This window comes from Callorhinus ursinus, unplaced genomic scaffold (genome assembly GCF_003265705.2).
Source record: "Callorhinus ursinus isolate GAN/ISIS: 27379988/994484 unplaced genomic scaffold, GSC_fseal_2.0 scaffold15, whole genome shotgun sequence".
Classification (NCBI taxonomy): Eukaryota; Metazoa; Chordata; class Mammalia; order Carnivora; family Otariidae; genus Callorhinus; species Callorhinus ursinus.
The window spans coordinates 531445-553968 of record NW_027397077.1 but is presented as its reverse complement, the minus strand read 5'-3'; the positions used below and the strand labels follow the sequence as shown (position 1 = coordinate 553968).

The 22524-nt window shown below is 49.1% G+C and overlaps 1 protein-coding gene across 1 annotated transcript; it reads right to left on the bottom strand.

Annotated features, from left to right (window-relative positions):
- Positions 1-2620: 2620 nt before the first annotated feature.
- Positions 2621-22387, bottom strand: TMEM38A (transmembrane protein 38A). The gene is made up of 6 exons (XM_025885664.2): positions 22183-22387; positions 9251-9407; positions 8803-8987; positions 6448-6535; positions 4891-5008; positions 2621-4080 (listed from the first exon to the last, which is right to left on the bottom strand). Exons 1-6 carry the CDS (start codon positions 22304-22306, stop codon positions 3841-3843), a joined length of 912 nt encoding a protein of 303 aa, XP_025741449.1. The 5' UTR covers positions 22307-22387; the 3' UTR covers positions 2621-3840.
- Positions 22388-22524: the final 137 nt, after the last annotated feature.

Below are 22524 nucleotides of genomic sequence, written 5' to 3'. Positions count from 1 at the left end.
CTATTAACTTGCCATGGCAGCCGTAAGGACAGACGGAGCGGCTTTTTTTTTTCCAGAAATTTCTTTTCTTTTCTTTTCTTTTTAAGATTTTATTTATTTATCTGACAGAGAGAGAGAGAGAGACAGCGAGAGTGGGAACACAAGCAGGGGGAGTGGGAGAGGAAGAAGCAGGCTTCCCGCTGAGCAGGGAGCCCGATGTGGGGCTCGATTCCAGGACCCTGGGACCATGACCTGAGCTGAAGGCGCTTACCGGCTGAGCCACCCAGGCGCCCCCAGAAATTTATTTTCTTACAGTTCTGGCACCCAGGAGTCCAAGACAAAGGGCTTGGCGGCACAAGAGTTTTCTTCTGAGGCCTCTCCTTTGCTTGTACATGGTCATCTTTTCCCTGGGTCCTCAGAGGGTCTTTGCTCATGTCTGTGTCCCATCCCAATCTCTCTCTCTTTTTTTTTTCTACAGATTTTATCTATTTGAGAGAGAGAGAGAGCACGCGCGCAGGCAGGCAGAGGGAGAAGCAGGCTCCCCACTGAGCAGGGAGCCCTGTACCAGGGCTCGATTCCAGGACACTGCGATCCTGACGTGAACGGAAGGCAGACGCTTAACCAACTGAGCCACCCAGGTGCCCCTCTAATCTCTTCTTACAGGGACCCCAGTCAGACAGCAGTAGGACCCACCCAAAGAGCTCATTTTCACTTAATCACCTCTTTAAAGACCCTGTCTCCAAATATGATTACCTTCTGAGGTATTGGGGATTGGGACTTCAACCTATGGATTTGGGGGGAGAGCACAATTCAGCCCCTAACAGACATGCAGCAGCATTTTGTTTCAGTTTTCATGTGTGTTTATTTCGTGATCTGTTCAAATCTTTTCTAAAAAAGATTTTTATTTATTTGACAAAGAGAGAGAGAGAGAGAGAGAGAGAGAGAGAGCATGAGCAGGGGGAGGGGCAGAGGAAGAGGGAACAGCAGGCTCCCCACTGAGCAGAGAGCTCCCACTCAGTACTCAATCCCAGGACTCCAGGATCATAAACTGAGTGGAAGGAAGACACTTAACTCACTGAGCCACCCAGGCACCCCTGTCTGTTCAAATCTTTTGCCCAATTTTTATGGAGTTTTTTAAGTGAACATTTTTTTACATCTTTATTGAGATATAATTGACATACCATAAACTGCACTTTTTTTTTTTAAAGTAGACTCCATGCCCAGCGTGGAGCTTGAACTCACAACCCTGAGATTACTAGTTGTGTGCTCTACCGACTGAGCCAGCCAGGTGCTCCTAAACTGAGCACATTTAAAGTATATAATTTGGTAAGTTGTGATGTGCATATAGACCCGTGAAACCACTGCTGTAGTCAGGATAGTTAAGATTTCCATCACCCAGTTTCTGTGCGCTTCTTCGCCATCCCTCCCACCCTCCCCCTCCCCCCAAGCATCCATTGATCAGCCTGTTACTATAAATTAATTTGCTTTTTCCAGTATGTTACATACATGGGCTCGTATTCTTCTTTATAGTTTCCCCCACCCATTGCAATGTATTTGAAGCTCGCTCATGTTGTCCCATGCTGATTCCTTTTGCTGATGGAATCGCTGAGCACAATTCCACTGGATGGAGCAGTTATCTATCCCCTCACCTTTTGATGGACATTTGTTCTTTCCACTTTGGGGCTATAACAAAGCACCTATGCACATCGATGTACGTGTCTTTGCATGGACACGTATTTTCAGTGCTCTCGGGCAAGTACCCGAATAGCTAGGTCATATGATAAATGAACATTTAATTTTTTTAAAAAATTTGTATTTATTTGACAGAGAGAGAGTACAAGCAGGGGGAACGGCTGGGAGACGGAGAAGCAGGCTACTGCTGAGCAGAGAGCCCGATCCCAGAACCCTGGGGTCATGATCCAAGCCGAAGGCAGACGCTTAACCGACTGAGGCACCCAGGAACCCTGAACATTTAATCTTTTAAGAAATTGCCACTGTCTTCCAAAGCAGCTACATCATTTTATATTGCCCATGGAATGAAGAGAGTTCCCCTTGCTCCACATCCTCACCAGCACTCATCAGCAACCATCCTAGAGAGTGTAGTGGGTACCTTCCCACCCATTTCCCTGATGGCTAAGGATGTTGAGCATCTTTTCATGTGCTTTTTAAAATGCTATCTGTATATTCTCTATGGCCAGGTGTCCATTCAAATCCTTTGTTCATTTTTAATTGGGCTGTTTATTATTGAGCTTTGGGACTTCTTTATATATTCTGGATACAATCCCTTTATCAGATGTGTGACTGCCAAGTTGTTCTCTTAACAGGGTCCTGTACGGACTCTTAGCTGCAAACCCCAATCACTCCCTTAATTCTCCCATCTGTCTATAAAGGGCAGTGATAATCATTATGCCCTATTCCCCAAGAAGCAAACAGGCTTGGAGAAGGGGAGGCCCCATGACCTGTTGGTGGCACAGTAAATATCTGAACTCCAAACTCCAGACTCTACCCGCAGGCTTCATCTCCTCTTGGCAATTGGGGGCTGCCATGAACCTCATCTCCCTGGAAACTCTGAGTGTCTCTAAGGACACAGAACCCCACTGCATCCTGAGGCTGAAAGAGCAGGAATGAATCAGCTAAGCCATTGTGCTTCTTTCACAACAGATTTATTTGCTGAACCTTCATGCCGAGTCTTGATAAACATGCAAGAGGATGAATTCGGAGCCTCAGGACCCACCAGGCTCCCAGGTGTCACCAGATCAAGGCACTTTCCCAACAGCTGGGCAATACCTGGGATCCCACTGGCCCCATGCTGATCTTAATGCATCTGTAGGCTGCTGCTCTGTCCCGCATTCCCCCCCCGCCGGGGTGGGCAGAGGACAGGTCTAAGCCGGCCCCATCTGGGCCCAGACCCCACCTGAGACTGGCCACACTCAGATGTCCTGGTAACACAGGCTGAGATGAATCAGGTGGCTGGTGGCGGTGGGGGGGGGCGGGTAGATGGGGGCTCAGCTACCATTCCCCTCACTCACCCTGAAGCTCGTTTGGAGGCCCTTGACAGAGCTGGATCTTGGCACCCCTGCCCAGCCAGCTGCATTTCTTTGGTTTAGGGGCGGCCTGAAGCCAAAGATCAGAACAAGCCTTCCCTACTCCCCAAGCTCTCAAGACTGGCCCAGATATGTCTACTGAAGGCCCCGTGGGCCAGGTTAACTTGTGGGGGTTCTCCGACCCACAAACACAAATAATCTAAAATGCAAAGCCGTTCTCAAGCACAATGAACATCCGTCATGGCCTCCCCTCCCGACTGCACGGTGCTTAAGAGTTTATAAAGCTGGTTCACATCCAGACACGCACCAGCACCTCCATGTGGAGGAGGCCTGGGGGTCTCCACTATACAGACGGGGAATGCAAGGCTCAAAGGAAGTAGCTTGCCCAGTGCCGTCCGGAAGGAGTGGGCACGAAGAGATGGAAGTCCCAGCAGCTGCCTCATAGCAGACATTTAGGAATTGTCCATCAAATTCATGAGTCTCAACCTGAAATTCTTTTCAGAGTCAAGATGTAATTTTAGAGAGGAAATAGTGGAACCAAAAATATAACTGCTAGGGTTTCTGGCTGGGGCCACCGCCCAAATAAAGCGGTGTTGCTATGGTGGCCTGGCAGAAAGAGAGAGGGACCCCTCCATTCCTACAAATGCCCCTCACCCCCATATCTCATTTAACCCCCCCCGACATGGCCCCAGTTTGCAGACTGGGAAGTTGAGGCCCGGAGAGGGAAGAGCTGAGCCCGGGATGCCCCCGCACCGGCTCTGAGGGTCCTGGGTCCGGGTCCTCTCCCTGGTACCCCTCAAGGCCTCTGGGCCATCCACTAATCTGCCTTCTTGGTCTTCTTCTTCCTGGAGCCCTCACTCAGCTCCTCCTTGGACTTAGCTGGCAGGGCTGAGTGTGGGGAGCCGGGCCCACCACCGCCATAGGACCCGCCATGGGACCCACCATGGTTGTCGTGGTGATGGTTGCCCCCGGGGGCGGTCCCAAACAGCACAGGGCAGATGTAGCCCTCCAGAACATCAAAAGGGGAGCTGTGGGAGTGAGTGGCCGTCAGGAACACCTGAGGTGGGGTAACAGAGGGACAGGGAGACAGCGAGAGAGATGGAGGGGGGGTGGGGGGAGGGAAGAGGGGAGAGAAAGTCAGCCAGGTCAAGGTCAGAGGTAGCACAGGCCCATCCCTCTGGCTTTATGCACCCCCAGGAGGGTGACCAACTGTCCTAGGTTTCCTGAGATACAGGACTTCTGGTGCTGAAACTCCAGATAGCATGGGGCACATGGGGACAGTTGATCTCCCCCCTCACCTCAGGGGCCCCCCAACACCTGGGCTCAGAGAGGAACAGTGCTTGGCCTGAGGCAGCTCATTCCCTTCCCCCTTTCAGTGGCCAATGGGTCCCCTCCCAGGGAGCCAGCAGCAGAGCTCCCCAGATCCATGAGGAGGACAGTGTGGTCCCTGAAGACCCCTCCTGGGTGAGCTAACCCCAGCTCAAGGCCTCAGGATCAGACCAGCACCATTCCTGATCTAGCCTGAGTCCCTGGGTGTCCTGAGTGTGCCTTCCTGGGTCTTGTCCCTCAGCTCTCCACCACCAAGGCACGAGGCCTCAATTCTCTAAACAGACTCCATGCACTCCTGCCTCACTCTCGGCCTTTGCCCAGGCTCAGCCCTCCGCCCAGAAGGCCATATTCTCCTTACCCTGTCCCCACCGGCTGGACACTCCTCTTATCAGACCTTCCTCCCATGCACAGACCTACTGGGACCCCCTTCCCCAGGCTCCTGCCTTAGGGCTGTCCTTCCTGGGACACAAGACTGCAAATCCAAGCTCCCAGCCGGAAGGTGTGGGTTGGTGGTGTGGGTCAGGGCAGGAAGACTTACCTTAAAGGAGACCATGAACATAGTGAAGATGAAGATGAGGCTGGCTTTGGATACTGGGAGCCAGCGTGTCTGCTGGAGGGTGAAGAGTATGGCTCCGTACAGGCTGGCCTTCGTGGGGCTGGAGGGGGCAGCCTCTATTACTGCGCGGTGCCACGTAGCTCAGGCCTTTTTCCCTCTGGCCCAGACCCCCTTCTCCACCTGCCCACTGCTGGCCCCAGCTCCTATTCCAGCTTCTCCTGAGTGGGAGGTGGGAAGATGCCTGCATGGCATAGATAAGGTGGGGTTTCCCTGCACAGTAAAGGGTTAACTTGGCCCAAAGAGAGGTGTGGCTTTCCCCCCTGGCTCCTGAAGGTATCCTTTAAGCCCTGGAAATGTCCTGCCTGATAGGAGTGTCTTTGTTCACTTGGGGACTTTGGGTCATACCAGTTAGGAATGATGTGATTTAAAGTGGGGTCTTGGGCCACGTGGTATCAGTTCAACCTCTGGAGGGACTGGAGACAGGTCAGGCATGTAGGCGGTCAGCTACCGCCTGTTCTTTTTCGTAACTTTCCTTTTCTTTCTTACTGGATAGGTTCTCAATATTTTAACTTGTTACGGAAGAGAGACCCGTGACTTCTGTTCCTGATGTCTGTTGTTCACTGCTGTCCTTAATGATGATGATCCTGCCTGATATTTCCAAGGCACTCACCAGGTACCAGGGCCAGGGAGTTCATGAGTGTGATTCCATGGAGCCCTCACCCACTGCTCAAGAGGCCGAAATAGAATCCAAGAGGGGAAACCACTTGCCCACTTAGTAGCAGGCAACACAACATTCTGGGTCCCCGTTTCCTTGTCGGTGAACTGAGGGTGGGAACAGACCTCTAGTAGGGATGAAATGAGATAATGCTCTTTTCCGAAGTGTGAAATGGGAATTTTCATTGGCGTATGGGTGAGTCTTTTAAAAAATTTTGTCATATTTTAATGGCCATCACTTTCTTTATTGTAGATTGGGAGAAAATTTAACTAGCCCAAACCAATGAGGTCCTTTAAAAATGCATAGGCTAAATGTAGCATGGGGCCCCTAGGTTGCGTCCTGGATGCTGGATGCTGCCCTGTGGTCCTGCCCACCTGGTCCCAGCCACACTCCCCACCCACACTCTGTACCCACCCACACACCGTGCCATATACTGCCCACCAATGCTCTGTACTCCTCCCCACCACTCTATATCCTGACCCTGCAGAACTGGGCAGAATCACTGCTCTTTTCTGACTTGACAGTTGGCAGAGGTGCTGGCCTCTGTCCGGAGGCTCCTCCTTTGCCAGAAAACTCCTACTCACTCTTCAAAACCCAAATCAAGTAGCTCATCTCCCTGCAGCTCTGCCTGCCCCTCCCCCCCAGGCAGAGCCATGGCTCCCCTTCTGCTCCATGGATGCTCCATGACCTCTGGAAGCTTCTGGAAGACGAAATTAGTGGCTGAGGCTTCCAAGTTACCAGGAGCATCCAACCCAGGGTCAGGCCCAGGAGGCACCCGTACATACAGTAGGGATGGGAGCGGGGAGGTGGAATGGGATACTCACAAGGACATGTGCAGGATCTCATTGGTCTCTGGCTTCCAGACCCCTCGGAGCAGCTGCTCAACGTTGGACATGAGGGCGACGCCAGAGCCTAGGAGACAGAGTGCTCCTGAATGAACCTGCCACCTCCAGTTCCCCACTCTTCTTGGCTGAGTTCCCAAGGAAGCAGCTTCGCTGCTCCTAGAGTCTTCTCCAGAGGGACACTGAGCCTGGGCGTATGACAATCAGTTGCAGTAGGGAAACTGAGGCTCAGGAGGGTCACATGGCAATATTTGGAGCAAAACCAGCATGAAGGCATTGAGGTCGTATCTCATCTGCAAGGCATGTCTTCAACAAATCTGGGTTGTCTGCCTTGATGCCCCTAGTCCAGGACCCTGAGCTGTGCATAAGGCTTCTAGAAGGCTCCCCATCCCAGTCTCTCTCCTCCTCAGGGCTCTGAACTTTCAATCTTTCTTAAGCCACTTGCCCTCTGGAAAGCATGCTATCCCCCTGGGGAATTTGTTCTATAGCACAGGCTTCCTGGAGAGTGAATAAGGAGACCCATATGGGACATAATGGTTTAAGTTCTAGAAGAATTTTCCCATTTATCCCAAATGTATTGGCTAAAGAAGCTTGAACACCCACTCCAGGAATGGCTGTGCTGAGGTGTCTGATATGTACCACTGGCCCAGGGATTCATATCTGGAGTGATTTTGCCCCCAAATAGGCATTTGGCAATATCTGGAGACATTTTTGGTTGTTGTAACTGGGGCAGGGCTGCTCCTGGTGCGTTAAGGCCAGGAATGCTGCTCAACATCCTACAATGCACAAGACAGTCTCCAGAGTCTGTCAGAGCATGATCCAGCCCCATGTGTCAATGGTGCTGAGTACACTGTGGCTCAGTGGAGCGTGCTTCTAGGCCCTGGCATTTTGGCAATACTCACTTTGGTATTAGGGAGCAGGGATAAGGTGCCCAACGGTGTTAGCACCTGCTCGAGCCTTCTTTCCCTGTCTTCCTGTTACTCCTTGGTCCACCTCTACAACTATTATTGTTGAATTGTCTATTTCTCCTTTAACTTCTCAGTTTTTGCTTTATATATTTTGGTGCTGTTTTTAGGTGCATATATGTTTATAATTGTTATATCGTCCTAGTGGATTGACCCATCATTCTAAAGTGTCCCTCTTTAATTTTTAGTAACATTTCTTGTTTTAAAGTCTATCTTGGTCTGCCTCTTAGCGTAGCTAGAGGAGAAGGAAAAGGAGGACTTCAAAGTAGTTAAGAACGTGGATGTTGAAATCAGAGGACCTGGAGTCAAACCTAGCTGCACCCCCTTAGCTATGTGACCTTGAGCAAGTAATTTCATTTCCCTCCTCAGTAAACTGGGATGATGTTAGACTTTTCCTAAAGAAGAGTCTTAAGAATCAAAGGAGATAAGATGCACAAAGGCCTCAACTCAAACCTGCCCTGAGTCATAAAGTCTTAACCTGGTGTCCTTGAACCCAGACCGGAAATAGAACTATGTCTTCATTTTCATGTCCCTCACTGAAATATAGCCTTTCCTTCCATTGTGAAGGGAGGCAGTAAGCTGAGAAGGATTTGCAAGGCTGTGATTCCATCACCAACAACATTCATGGATTTTTCCCTTTTCACATTCCCATTGTTGCAGATGAGGGGTTTCATAGTATCATTTGCGCTCAACAACACTTCAAAAGGTCGAGAAATACCTATTTGCTAAGTGAATGGTCTCTTATTTAATACTTTGGTAAAGATGTATAAAATTACTCTATTATACTAAAACTTTTTTGGATAACTTTTATTAAAAATTTTTTTTGCTATTTTAAAATAATGGGCCTCTTTTATCATCCTATATATTTTATGCACTTAAAAACATAAAAGGCTTTACTGGACTCAAAAAGGACCATGGCCCACAAAGATTGAGAACCCCTGTACTTATAGGGGTGTGATTTCTTCGCCAGGAGGTGTTTGGCAACATCTGAAGACAGTTCTGGTTGTCACACAGGTGGGCGCTACTGATATCTGGTGGGAGGAGGCCAGGGATGCTGCTCAACATGTTACCAAGCACAGGACAGCACCCGCCACGGAGGATGACCTGGCACCAAACATCAGTAGTGTCGCAGCTGAGAACACCTGCTTGAGAGACAGCTGTCACTGTCTCGTGGTCCTGTTTATCTTTGACAGTTAAATTCTGGAAGAATCTTCCCACTTACTCTAAAGCTGGTGGCTAACGAGGCTGGACTCCCACAACAGTCCTCTTAGCCTAGAGCAATGTCTGTGCCAACCTGGGTGCCTGACAATGTACCACTGAGCAGGGGTTCTCAAATGAGGTGATTTTTCATCATCATCATGGTCCTGTTTACCTTTGACCCAGCCGGTGGCAATCATGATGAACCACCCATGGTGGTAGTGGTGATGGGCATGATGGATGCCCACAGCGATCTTTCGGACTCTCACTACCTCCTTCATGGCCACAAATATAAGTTTCACAGGCAGGAAGCAGACACACTTGTAAAAGAGGTCCAGGGGGCAGAAGAAAATCAAGTACCTTTGGGAAGAGAACGCAGAGCGTCATGGGGAGACAGATCGTCGGGGGTCCCTGGGAGGTGAGGTTGTGTCCAGATCTCCCTCCCCAGCTTGCTGGGCTCAGGACAGAGCTGGGCAGTGGAGAGCTCTGCATTCAGGTCCACTGTGGAGGTTGTGCAGATGGGTCCTATTTCCTCCAACACCCCGCCTCCCACCTCCCAGGTGGCTGGGTCACCCTGCCCCCAACTCTGCTCTCCCACATCCCACCAGCCAGACAGTGCTTACCAGACAGCTGTGGCCAGCAGGACACTGGAATTGTTGCTGAAGTAGTCAATCAGGGGCTCGCCGAGGAGCAGATCAGCCAAGATGTAACTCCCAAAGCAGTGCAGCATGGCGCACAGCCAGGATGCCATGGGATGGCGCCGGGACAGCTCGACTGCTCCTGGGGGGTATGGGGGTGTCCCCCAGTGTCACCAGGGTGCCAAGGGCATGCTTTGTCCCCATGCTCTCCGGTCAGCCCATCCTAATACAGCTGCCTTGCAGCTTGCCCATTTCAGAGGAAGAACCCAGGCTCAGAGAGGCTGGACACATGCCTGAGGTCACACAGAGAAAAGGCAGAGCTGGGTTGGGGCTCTTTTTTCTGTGCTCAGAGAGGTGGCAACGATGGTAATGCCAGGTCCCATTTAGCAAGCACCTCCAGGTCTCAGACACGGGGTTTACATTTATATGAAGGACTTGCTAAATCCTCATTGATAACCACTGCCAAGTGATCACTCTCATTATCCCTACAAGAGAGGGTGGTGTGGACAGGGAGCAACGTGCAGGTGGGAACGCTTTCATGTGGCTGTTCCTGCCTTGGGCTGACGCCAAGATCCCTACAAGCTCACACCTGTCCTCCTGGTTTCTCCCTCTTTTTACATTTTCTTTTTAATTGCGGTAAAATATACACGAAACATGCTACTTTAACCATTTTTAAGTGCACAGCTCAGGGGCATGAAGCACATTCACACTGTCGTGTAACCATCACCACCATCCATCTCTAGGGATTTGTTCATTGTCCCCAGCTGAAACTCTGTCCCCATTAAACATTAACTCGCCGTTCCCTCCTTCAGCCCCTGGCTCCCACCATCTACTTTCTGTCTCTGTGAATTCGACTCCTCTAGGGACCTCGTGTAAGTGGAATCACAGTATTTGTCCTTTTGTGTCTGGCTTCTTTCACTCAGCGTAATGTCCTCAAGGTTCGCTCACGTTGTAGCAGGTGTCAGAATTCCTTCTTTTCTAAGGTTGTATGATCTTCCATTGTATGGATATACCACATTTTGTTTATTCACTCATCCATCGATGGACATTGGAGTCGTTCCCACCTTTTGGCTATTGTGAATAATGCTGCTAAGAACATAAGTGTGCCAATATCTATTTGAGTTCCTGCTTTCAACTCTTTTGGGGATACACCCAGAAGTGGAATTGATGGGTCAAATGGTAATTCTATGTTTAATTTTTTTGAGGAACTGGCATATTGTTTTCCACGGCAGCTGCACCATTTTGCATTCCTACCAGCAGTTCACAAGGGTTCCAACTTCTCCACCTCCTCCCCAACGCTTGTTGTCTTCTGTTATAAGCTAGTGGCATAGAAGGAGCAAAGACACACAAGCGGAAATGGCCAAGTACAAATACCACCTCCTCTAGGAAGGCTTCCTTGCTCTGCTGGATCAGTCACTCCTGACCCTAGGCTCCCACGACCATGTGGACTTTATCCTATTATGGGTCTTGGTATTTTATTTAATTTTTTAACACCAAGAGAAAGTAGATTAGAGGCTGCTTAGGGCTGGAGGGAATGGGGGAGATGGGAGGGTGATAGCTAAAGGATACAGAATTCTTTTGGAGGTGAGGGTTGCACAATTCTGTGACTATACTAAAAACCAATGAAAGGGATGCTTTAAATGGGTGAATTGGGTGGTATATGAATTATGGCTCAGTAAAGCTGTTATAAAATAAAAGGGACAACAGAAAAAAATGCAACTTATTTCAGTTTCTGTAACTGATACTCATAAATGATAGTAAATTGAGTCTTCCTATAAACCCAAGGCAACAAAATACAATAAAGAATGGTCTTGCTTAGTGAACAGAAACAGAAATCCCATTCATCAGGAAGATGGCTCAGTGCATTGGCCTCTAATTTGGCTGTACATCAGCATTACCTGGGGACTTTACAAACTAGATACCTGAACCCCACCCCAGAGCATCTTAGATGGCCAGTCTGGGGTGTTGCTGGGCTTATGGATTTCTTAATGCTCCTGGGTGATTCTTATGGGCAGCAATGTTGAGCACCACACAGAGACAGAGGACTGAGCTGGCCGATGTCCTGCAGCCCTGATAACCCAAGATCTTCTATCCATGGCTAAGAGGATAGGCTCCCAAAAACAATGGTTTCCAAACTGTGTTCCTAGGAACCTGAGCATCTGCAGGAGCAAAGGAGAGACAAAATGGGAATGTTCTGGGTCCTTCACCCCACTTTAACCAGAGCATACTTGCATTTACTGTTCATCTCAGTGTTCAGGACAAGTTTTTTTTTTGTCTTAAAGTAATCTCTATGCCTAATGTGGGGCTTGAACTCACGATCTGAGATCAAGGGTCACATGCTCCACTGACTGAACCAGCCTTGTGCTCCTCAAGACAAGACTTTGATTGAGAAAGAGAATCTGGTGTTCACAGACATGCACACAACTGTTCATAGCAGCTTTATTTATAAGTAAGTTATTTGTAAAATGGCTTCAATGGGTAAAGGGATGAACAAATTGTGGTACATCCAGATCATGGAATACTACTCAGCAACAAAAAAGGAACAAACCAGGGATACATGAAGTAACTTACATGAATGTCAAGGGTACTATGCTGAGTGAAAACAGCCAATCTCAGAAGGTTACATACTGGGGTGCCTGGATGGCTCAGTTGGTTAAGTGTCCAACTCTTGATTTCAGCTCAGGTCATGATCTCAGGGGCATGAGATCCAACCCCACATTTGCAGGGGGGGGGTCCACGCTCAGCATGGGGTCTGCTTAAGACTCTCTCTCCCTTCCTCCCGACCCCCCTCCGTACCCCCACGCTTGTGCTCTCTCTCTCAAATAAATCTTAATAAAAAAAGAGGTTACATACTATATGATACCATGTCTATGACTTTCTCCAAGTAACAAAACATAGTGATGAGTGACAGAGAGCAGATCAGTGGTCACCAGGGGTTAGGGCTTGGAGGAGGAGATAACAATAAAGGAACATCACTAGGCAGTTTCTTTGGGGTGCCAGAACCATTCTCTATCCCATCTGTGGTGGTGATTATTAGAATCTACACACATGATAAAATACAGAACCGTATGGGGGCACCTGGCTGGCTCAGTTGGCAGAGCTTGCGACTCTTGATCTTGGGGTTGTGAGGTTGAGTCCCATGTTGGATATAGAGATTACTTAAAATCTTTAAAAAAATACAGAAGTGTATAAAAAAAAACTGTCTGTAAATACTGCTGAATAAAGTCAGTCGTTGGTGTTAATGGGATTGTACCAATGTCAATTTCCTGGTTTTAGTAATGACCTACCATTATGTAAGACATTGTCATTGGGGGAAGCTGGATGAAGGGGACATGAGAACTCTTCATTAAATTCCACATTAAAATAGTGGAAGAGTCTAGTTCTTAAAAAATAAGTTTACAAAAAACACTAGGGGTACAGGATTAATGTCTATTAGTCAAATTCTTACACTTTGTATTACCCACTTAAAGTCTTTAGAATTTTTCTAAATAGGTCCTATCTGTATGTTAAATTATTTATTTTATTTATTTTTAAGTAATCACCATGCCCAATGCAGGGCTTGAACTCACCACCCTGAGATCAAGAGTCGCACACTCTACCAACTGAGCCAGCCAGCCGCCCCCTATCTTTACGTTAATATGGTCACGATCCCCTATGGCCACACCCCAGAGTTGCAACCTGGGTGTCTCCTGGTGTGACAACTGTTTCATCATCTAGATTCCTTCTCTCCCCCACTGGTTTCACTTTCCAGAGAATGCCTTTAGGATTAAGTTGTAAGGCACAGGTACTTAGCTCTCAGGTCAGAGCTGGTATCAGTAAACTCTCCTTAAACAATTTACTTGAATCCAATGACAACTCCACTCAATGTGGGCATGAGATGAAGAAGTTACATGTGATCTACTAATCAAAAACTAATCAAAAGAAATAATCCGACTCCCCGCTGAGTGTGGAGCCCAATGCAGGTCTCAGTCCCATGACCCTGAGATCATGACCTGAGCAGAAATCAAAAGTTGGGTGCTCAACTGACTGAACCACCCAGGTGCCCCGTTTTTTGTTTGAAAATGTCACTTTGAGGGCACCTGGGTGGCTCAGTCAGTTGGGTGTCTGCCTTTGGCTCAGGTCATGACCTTGGGGTCTTGGGATTTGGCCCTGCAATAGGCTCTCTGCTCAGCGGGGAGTCTGCTTCTCCCTCTCCCTCTGTGCTCTCTCTCTAATAAATAAATAAATCTTTTATTAAAAAATAAAATGTCACTTTGTTTCTAGAAATTGGATCCCTTTTGTCTCTAAGCTGTGAATCTGAATGCTTGGCCTCTCCATGACATGCGCCATGGATGAAGCTATTGACATAAATACCAATACATACTGTTGATACACTCAACAAATTGATTTGATCTTAATCCTTTGGTGAGTATGGGGACCTCATCAGTCTTACCTGCTGCTGCACCCCCAGCGCATAGCCATGTGCCTGACACATAGTAGCCGCCCAATAAACAGTTGTGAGTGAATGAACTCCCGCCATCATGGAGCTTACATTCTAGCAAATGTGGACAGAACACCTCCTAGGCATTGACGCTGTGTTGGGCACTTTGGGTCGCACTATAACAAAACCTCCCCTGCTCCATTTATTTATGGAGTTACTATTCTGTCCCACACAACTGCATGCCTTCACTCCATCCTTGAGAGCTGTTAACCACACATAATATAAGGATCAATATCCCCACTTGCAGCGAGTTATATGCCCCCATATAACTCGTGTCCCCCTGCCCAGCATTCATGTCCACCAGCACCTCAGAATGTGACCTTATTTGGAACAGCGTCATTGTAGGGTCTTTTATTCCAAGAAACATGAAGCCCACTCGTCCTGCTGCTGAAGGAGCTGCCTTCTCAGCTTGGTCAACCTCAGAGAGAAGGGGGGTTGGGGTGGTGGGAATACCTGCCCCTCTTCCAGAGGGAAAAAAGCCAAGTTTTCCTCCACACACACAGTTGGGAGGATCTATAGGCATAACCACCTTGGAGGCTGTTTGGCAATACTGAGCAGATCTGAGGATATGCGTTGCCCATGTCTTAGCAATTCTGCTCCTCACTACTACCCAAAAGAAACTAGCAAAGGAGATGTGGGGAGGAGGATTTCACTGCCACACTGTTATGGTAGAAAAGTGAAGTCTCCTATTTCTCAGTGAGAGAGGAGAGTCACAGTGAGGGTGGAGAGTCACACACCGAGCTGCTATTTAAAAGTGAACCAGACGGATGCCTGGGTGGCTCAGTCAGTTAAGTGTCTGCCTTCAGCTCGGGTCATGATCTTGGGATCCTGGGATGGAGTCCAGCAATAGGCTCCTTGCTCAGCAGGGAGTCTGCCTCTCTCTCTCTGGCAAATAAATAAATAAAATATTTTAAAAAATAAATAAAAGTGAACTAGAGGGCGCCTGGGTGGCTCAGATGGTTAAGTGTCTGCCTTCGGCTCAGGTCATGATCCCAGGGTCCTGGGATCAAGTCCCACATTGGGCTCCCTGCTCCTTGGGAGCCTGCTTCTCCCTCTGCCTCTCTCTCTCTCTGTCTCTCATGAATAAACAAATAAAATCTTAAAAAAAAAAAGTGAACTAGATCTATATCCAGGCTCCTCAGCTGTGCATAGGGCACTGTGTTGGATCATTCCCTGCTGCAGGAGGGGCTGTCCTGTGCCCTGGGGATGTGCAGCAGCATCCCTGGCCTCCACCCACTAGATGTCAGGGGCATGCCCCCACCCTGGTTGTGACAGCCAGAACTATCTCTGGATAGTGCCAAATTTCCCTGGGGACAAAACCCCTTCTGGTTCAGAACCACCACTCTAGATAAATCAACATGGATAAATCCCATACGGTTATTACTGAGTAAAAAAGGTTAGGTTGCAAAATGATACATTTATGTATATCGCAGGTATGTATTAATTTATTTTAAAAAATACTTTATTATTTGAGAGAGAGAGAGCACAAGCAGGGAGAGTGGGAAAGGGAGAAGCAGGCTTCTGGCTGAGCAGGGAGCCCGACAAGGGACTCGATCCCAGGACTCTGGGATCATGACCTGAGCCGAAGGCAGATGCTTAATGACTGAGCCACCCAGGCGCCCTGGAATTCTGGAAGACTCTTAAAAAATCGTGTTCACAGCAGCACTATTCACAATTGCCAAAGGGTGGAAACAACCCAAGTGTTCACCAATAGATGAATGGATAAACAAGATGTGGTAGATCCACACAATGGAATATCACTCTGCCTTAAAGAGGAATGAAGTCCTAACATACGCTACAACATGGACCAATCTAGAAAACATGCTAAGTGAAAGTCAGACACAAAAGGTCACATAGTGTGTGATGTCATCTATATGAAATGTCCAGAACAGGCAAATCCATAGAAATGGAAAGCAGACTGGTGGTTGCCGGAGGCTGGGGGAGAGGGGGATGGGGAGTGACTGCTCACGGGGCTGGGGTTTCCTTCTGGGGGGAGGAAAGTGTTCTGAACTTACATATTTCATATAGGTGGAATCATATAACATAGCTTTTGCCTCTAGCTCTTTCACCGAGCACAATATTTTCAAGGGCAGTATTTATTTTTCTCTGCTGTAAGCTATTCCAATATAGGAATAGATCTCAAGTAATCTTTTTTTTTTTTTTTAAGATTTTATTTATTTATTTGACAGAGAGAGCAAGAGAGCACAAGCAGGGGGAACAGTAGAGGGAGAGGGAGAAGCAGGCTCCCCGCCAAGCAGGGAGCCGGATGCAGGGCTCGATCCCCTGGGATCATGACCTGAGCCGAAGGCAGACGCTTAACCATCTGAGCCACCCAGGCGCCCCTAGATCCCAAGTAATCTATCCATTCTCTTGCACAAACTACATTTTATAATCAGGAAACATGCCTAATAATAGCTGTTTGAAAGAAAGTCGTAAACACACTCCCCTTTCTCTTCGCCACCCCCAATTAACCATGAGACCTTGGACAAACTGTTTTTCCCGTGTCCCGCTCCTTCTGTCAGGTACGAACTGCAATCCCTTCTGTGCCCAGCTCCTAACAAGGGCTGGAATTGAAATTTCCCTCCTCAATCTCACCCTGGAGTTATAAGCCCACAGTGCATCTTCTCCCTGCCCTCGAGGTTGTCCTAAGTCTCAGCATTTACAAAGGTCCTATGAAGCAGAATGTTCTCTTCTCTTCTCTGGGGTGTCTATTTAAAATGCTACCAGCTGAGAGTTAATCCTTTGGAGCAGCTGGTGGGTCCCGTAAGGGCTGGGTCAGGTGAGGCACCCATGTTTTGCAGAAATGGATACCTCTGCAGCTAAAAATAACCCTTAGGGGTTGAATTCTTTCCAGGGTCATTCTTGTGCCCTCTGGGACCATCCCAGGGACTGGGGGGGGGGGGGGGGCGGTTGTGGGGTTGTGGGAGTAAAGCAGGCTCCCGTGTTTGCACCATGGGTGAGTCCTGGTAGAAAAGTCACAGACCCAGCTTTGGCTCTGTGGCTCTCTCTCTGGTGTGGCCTTGGACAAATGACTGCTCCCCACCAGCCTCAGCTTCCTCTGCTTTCCAAAGAAGAGGATGAGAGGACCCCCTCCCCAAGTTGTTTTGATGATTGAATGTGGTGTGCGTGATTATCAAGATGATTCTTAGCATTATCAAACTTATTTATCTCAGCAACACCAGAAGAGCAAGATCCGTCTCCCCATTACCACAGAGGAGAAGACGGAGGCTGATGGGTGATGGGCCTGCCCTGAAGATCCACAGCAAGGCAGTGTCAAGAACCTTCCCTCTGGCTCTTTCCCTCTGCCATACTCCTTCCTGGTTTCTCTTGCTAGGTTTTGGGGCAGCATCAGGAACCAGGAGAATGTGGGTTGCAATCCCAGGTTGGCCACCAAAGCACTCCCCTCTCACTGCGTGAGCTTTGGCTAGTCACTCCTCTCTCCTGGCTTCAACGGGTGTATTTGTGCATAACAGGGGTGCTGTCTAGAGGGACCAACCATCCCGGTTTGCCTGGGACTGAGGGACATAGGGCTTTTGGTGCTTGTCTTAATGGAACCTGGGTGAGGTGGTCACCCCAGCGCTATTATTCATTTCAAAGGGCACCGGGGAGGACAAAAAGAACTTGCTTAGTGCTTAGCAATTATGCACGAGTTATTCCTGGAACCGAACTGAAATGGAAAGTACCTGTGGGTGGAAATTTTAGCTGATGGATTTATAAAAATCAGCTCTGCCTGAGGAGGGAGGAGGAAGCCCTGATCGCATCCCTACTTCTGGCCTGGGATGGGCACCACAACATTCCCTCTCTGTGGGTTAGAGTCCTGTGTATGGATGGCAGGGAAGCACTAGAAGGTTCCCCTGGGGGCACTTTCAGCACTGCCATGGCTCTGAGCACTTTAGTCCGAGGTCTAAACATGGGAGGTGTATTTACAGAGCTTCTCAGTGACTTGATGGCAAGTGTTCTGAGCCTTCAAGCTCAGCTGTCTGCCTTTGTTTCTTCCCCTGTGAGAGATGGCAGCCCCTACCTTGCAAGGTTGGAGGAGAGGCAGCTTTCCGTCCTCGAAAAGCTTACAGTTCCTGCCAGAGGTCTCAAAACAGGGCTCAAGGAGCTGTCTCGTTAGCCTGACAGCATTTTAGAAGATGTCCAAACCGCAAGCAAGACGTCTTTCAGTAGGTGAATAACTAACTATGGTGCATACATACCATGGGGTATTACTCAGCGATGAAAAGAAATGAGCTTTTAAGCCACGAGAAGACATGGAAGAACCTTAAATGCATACTGCTAAGTGAAAGAGGCCAGTCTGAAAGGGCTACACACTGTATGATTCCAATTCTATGATATTCTGCAAAAGGCAAAACTCTGGAGATGGTAAAAAGATCGGAGGTTGTCAGGGGTTTGGGGGTGGGGGCAGGATGCTCACGTGGAGCTAGGGGGATTTTTAGGTTAGTGAAACTATCTGTATGATACTGTAATGGTGGATACATGTTATACATTTGGCAAAATCCACAAAATGTACAACACAAAGTAACCCTAATGTAATAAACTCTAGCCTTTGGCTGATAACATGTGATAGTGATAATGTAATAATAATGATACAGGCTCCTTGATTATAACAAATGTAACTCTCTGTGCAGAATGTAGATGGTGGGGAGGTCAGAGAGTACACAAAAACTACTTGCAGCATTATTTTGCTGTGGATCTAAGACTGCTAGACTAGAAAATAGCCTATTAATCTCTTAAAAATAAAAAAATGTTAATTATTTTTATTTTTAAAAAATTTATATTTTTTAAACGAATTAAAAAAAAATGTTTGACAGCCAACATATACACACAGGGAACTGCAAATCACATTTCCAGCTTCCCTTGAAAAATCACTCTGGTGGTTCTTGCCCCAACCAGGTGAAGATGTGCATGGTTGTATCTCACCGGGGGACAGTCCCCACCTGGCTGGCTTACTGCTTCCCGTACATCACCTACCTGGCCATTGAAAGCATTAGAGTTTGAGACTCAGTCTAGATCACTGGTTCTCAACTGGGGGCAACTACATCTGGGGACATTTCTGGTTGTCACAACTGGGGTGTGCTACCAGCATCTAGGGGGTTGAGCCAGGGATGCTGTGAAATATCCCAAAATGCACGTGATGGCCCCCACCACAGAGAATGATCCGCCCTCACTGTCACTTGTGCAGAGATTGGGCAACACTGGTGCACAGAACTGATTCTCATCTGGGGAACTTAAAAAAAAAAAAATACTGACACTGGTACCGCGCACAGCGATTCTGAGTTAAATGGAGGGGTGCTGCAGTAGGAAGAGGAGTCTGAAAAGCTCTCCAGGTGAGTCTAATGTGGAAGTATATTTGAGAACCACTGGTCTGGAAGGTTCTTGGGATATCCAGGACTGTTATTCATTCATTCATTCAATCAATCATGCAGCTGACATCCATTGCTTTCTCTTCTTGCACAGAGCTGGGGGTCCTGGAGGTGAGCCAGACCTTCTCCTCCCTGCCCTATTAAGGAGCTCCAGGTCTAATAAGGAGCTCCTGCCTCTTTTAGTCCAAGGCTTCTTAAATGTTATGCAGATTCTGGTTCAGCGAGTCTTGGGGTGGGGGTGGGGGGCTGGCATTCTGCATTTCTTAACCAGCTAGCTCCCAGGGGCCATAGATGCTGTTAACCTGAGGACCACACTCAGAGCTCTGTCCTCATTCAGGATTCTCATGAAAGCCTGACCCAGAAAATGCCTGCGTCCCAGGAAACACATCTTCCCACGGCCTTACAAATAATTGCAAAACCTTTCCCAAGTGCCTTAGACCCTACTATTGACAAAGTTCTCAATACATCTTTACAATAGTCCCGCAGAAGAGTTCGGGATTATGTTCCGACAAGCGTTATCTCACAGATGAGTGAGCCGAAGCTCACGGAGGCGCGGTAACCAGCCTGGTGTTCAGTGGTAGAGGCAGAGCTGACTCCTAATTCAGAGATTTTTCCTAAAAAGCCAGCTTGGCTGTCAGTTCCACAGGTGTGCTACCTGTGCCGCTGCCCAGGACCCTGTGTTCAGAAGGGCCCCACATTCAGTTTAGCGCTCTGTTGTCACCATCTTGAAATTCTGACTTTAAATCTTTTTTTTTTTTTCTGAGAGAGAGAGAGAAAGAGCACAAGAAGGGGGGGGGCAGGTAGAAGAAGAGGGAGAAGCAGGCTCCCACAGAGCAGGGGGAGCCCGATGCGGGACTCAATCCCAGGACCCCAGGATCATGACCTGAGCTGAAGGCAGTTGCTTAACCGACTGAGCCACCCAGGCGCCTGAAATTCTGACTTTCTGAGTGAGGGGCCCTGCAGATTCTGTAGCTGGTCCTGCAGTTAGCACAGGTTCTGAGAAGAAACCTTTGTAGAGACTCAGCAGGAACACCAAACTAGGTGGCGCGGGGGGGGGGGGGGGGGCTAATAGCTAAGTCCTACTTCTCCCTTTTCTAAAGGGAAGCAAGTACCTCAGAGCAATCGGAGTGAGTCTTGGGGTCTGGCAGACCTGAGTTTGAATCCCAAGGCTGTCATCTACCAGCCATGGGACCACAGGCTCGTTGCATATGTAAATTAGCTTAGCCACTATTTCCTATTTCCCCAGTTACAAATGGAGGGGGTTTGAACTGGGCAGGGGTTTCTCAATCTTGACAGCATGCAGCAATCACTGGGGAGGGGAGCTTGAAACATGAGCATGCAGGGAGGGCCCTATCCCAGATATTCTGATTCAATTTGTCTGGAGTGGAGATGAGATGGGGGTTTAAGAGCCCCCAGGAGTCCCTAATAAGCAGCTGGGGTTATGAACCACTGAACCTTCCCCACCTTCAGGAATCTTCAGGCACCTTCAGGCTCCAGTACCTCTAATTCAGATGATTTATTTACTCTGGTAGAAATTTCTAGACCCCTCCTGCATGCTCCCAGCCAGCCTGAAGACCTCTTTCCTCCAGACACTTGTGTTCTATATCCCTACGAGGCTCCAGCCCTCCAGTTTTAGATTTCTCAAGGTATGCTAGTTCTGTACTTGCCCAGGGAACTGGCCTGAGCCACCAAAAATTCCTCCTGAACAGGAAATGCAGTCCTGTACTCATGCTAAGACAATACAAAGCTTATTTTGCTTTGCAAAGTAACTGATCTGCAGAATAGCTTTTAAAGAATAGGCTCTGGCTTGTGGACGGGCAAAAATAAAATGGAACAAAAACACTTGGCAAGCAGAATATGATCCTATTTGCATAAAATCGTGCTTTACCATCTCTAACTACAGGGTTATAAACGCATAGGAGAGGTCTGGAAGGGTCGGCAATACGTCAACTGTAATGATCTCTTTTCCTTTCCATTTCTTTTAAAAACACAGAAGCACCTATTTTTATAATCTGAAAAAAAAAAAAAGGTATTTCAGTCCTGAGAGGAGAATATAGAGGTAATTTACATCTAAGTGGGAGAACCGTCACAAAGTTTCCGGATGATCGATCCCTTTTCTAAAGCTAAATTCTCTAGTCCCTTTCGTTTACTGGTATGCTATAATAGTTAAAACGCTAGGAGATGAACAAGAAACATTCAGTGAGCCTTATCTAAAAATAGACCACAGTCTAAGGAGGCTATTTACCATCATCTAAAAAAAAAAATGCTTAAAAAAAAACAAGAAGCAGAGTCTTTCTTCCCTTCTGCGATTCTCCGCGGGGGTCTGAAGCTGGCGGGGTAGGCTAACCCCAAAATCACCCCGCCCTAGGGCAGATTCTGCTCAGTAAGTGGAAAGGATCCGCGCCACTGCTGGAAGAATTCCCGCCGGGCGCGGGAGACCCAGCTTCGCTCGGCTGGAGGAGGAGGAGGGGAGACTGCCCGAGGGCCGCAGAGGAGGGGGGCACCGGTGTCACTTTCTCTGAACCGGATTACTGCCCCCAGCACGGCCGGCCCTTATATAGACACTCAACAGCCGCTCCGGCACCGCGCGCCAAGGGCAAGGAGGGAGGTCACGGATGCGGGCGGCCAGGACATCTGGACTGACCCGCAGCACCGACCCCCGCCTGCGCCCTCACCACGACCTATGCCGCTGGCCCAAGTTCATGCGACCCTGCCGGGAACCCTGACTTCTCTCCCAGCCTCCCCCCCACCCCCTGCCCCCCCTCCTCCCCAACACCTGCCCCCCCTCCTCTATACAGTCGCATTCCTCTCCTGCCTTCCAGCTGCATCTGCTCCCCCTCCCCCAGCCCCACCATCCCGGGGGCTTCTCTCCTTGCCCTCCCTCGTGTCTTCCCCCCTGCCCACTCCATGTGGAAGAACCGCACGATCCCGGCACCTGCTGCTCCCCCGAACCAGTCCCTAGGACTGTGCCCCCCTCATGATCCAGGGCTTCCCCCGCCTTGCGACCCGCAGGTTTACCTCCACCCCCGCCCCGCGATGCCAGCCCCCGCGGGCTGCTGGCTCTGGCTCACCTGGCTCATACTTGAGGTAGAGAATGGAGACGATGAAGTAGCTGAGGTCGAAGACGGGGAAGAGCGGTACCCGCGAGAAGCTGAGCGCCAGGTCGCCTAGGCTCAGCGCCGAGAGCAGCTCCATGGCGCCCGCCGGGTCCCACCCCAGCCCCCGGCCCACTAAGTCCTGCAGCCCGCGGCCCGGCTACTGCGCCCCCGCCGCAGGACCCGCCCCCGCCCGCCAGGCACCGCCCCCAACCCGGCCCCCGCGGGAGAGGAGGGACGACCGCCGGCCCGGGGCGCGTCGTGGGGCCGTCCTGTCCCATAAAGCCCAGCAGGTGTCCCATACTCCGTCCCTCGGGC

Bases quoted from the DNA above. Each gene is read 5' to 3' on its own strand.
- TMEM38A (XM_025885664.2), bottom strand. From the start codon at position 22,306: ATGGAGCTGCTCTCGGCGCTGAGCCTAGGCGACCTGGCGCTCAGCTTC. The intron at 8,988-9,250 runs GTAAGCACTGTC...CTCTTCCCAAAG, and splicing joins CTGCTGGCCACAGCTGTCTG to GTACTTGATTTTCTTCTGCC. The intron at 4,081-4,890 runs GTAAGTCTTCCT...ACCCCACCTCAG, and splicing joins TGTTCATGGTCTCCTTTAAG to GTGTTCCTGACGGCCACTCA.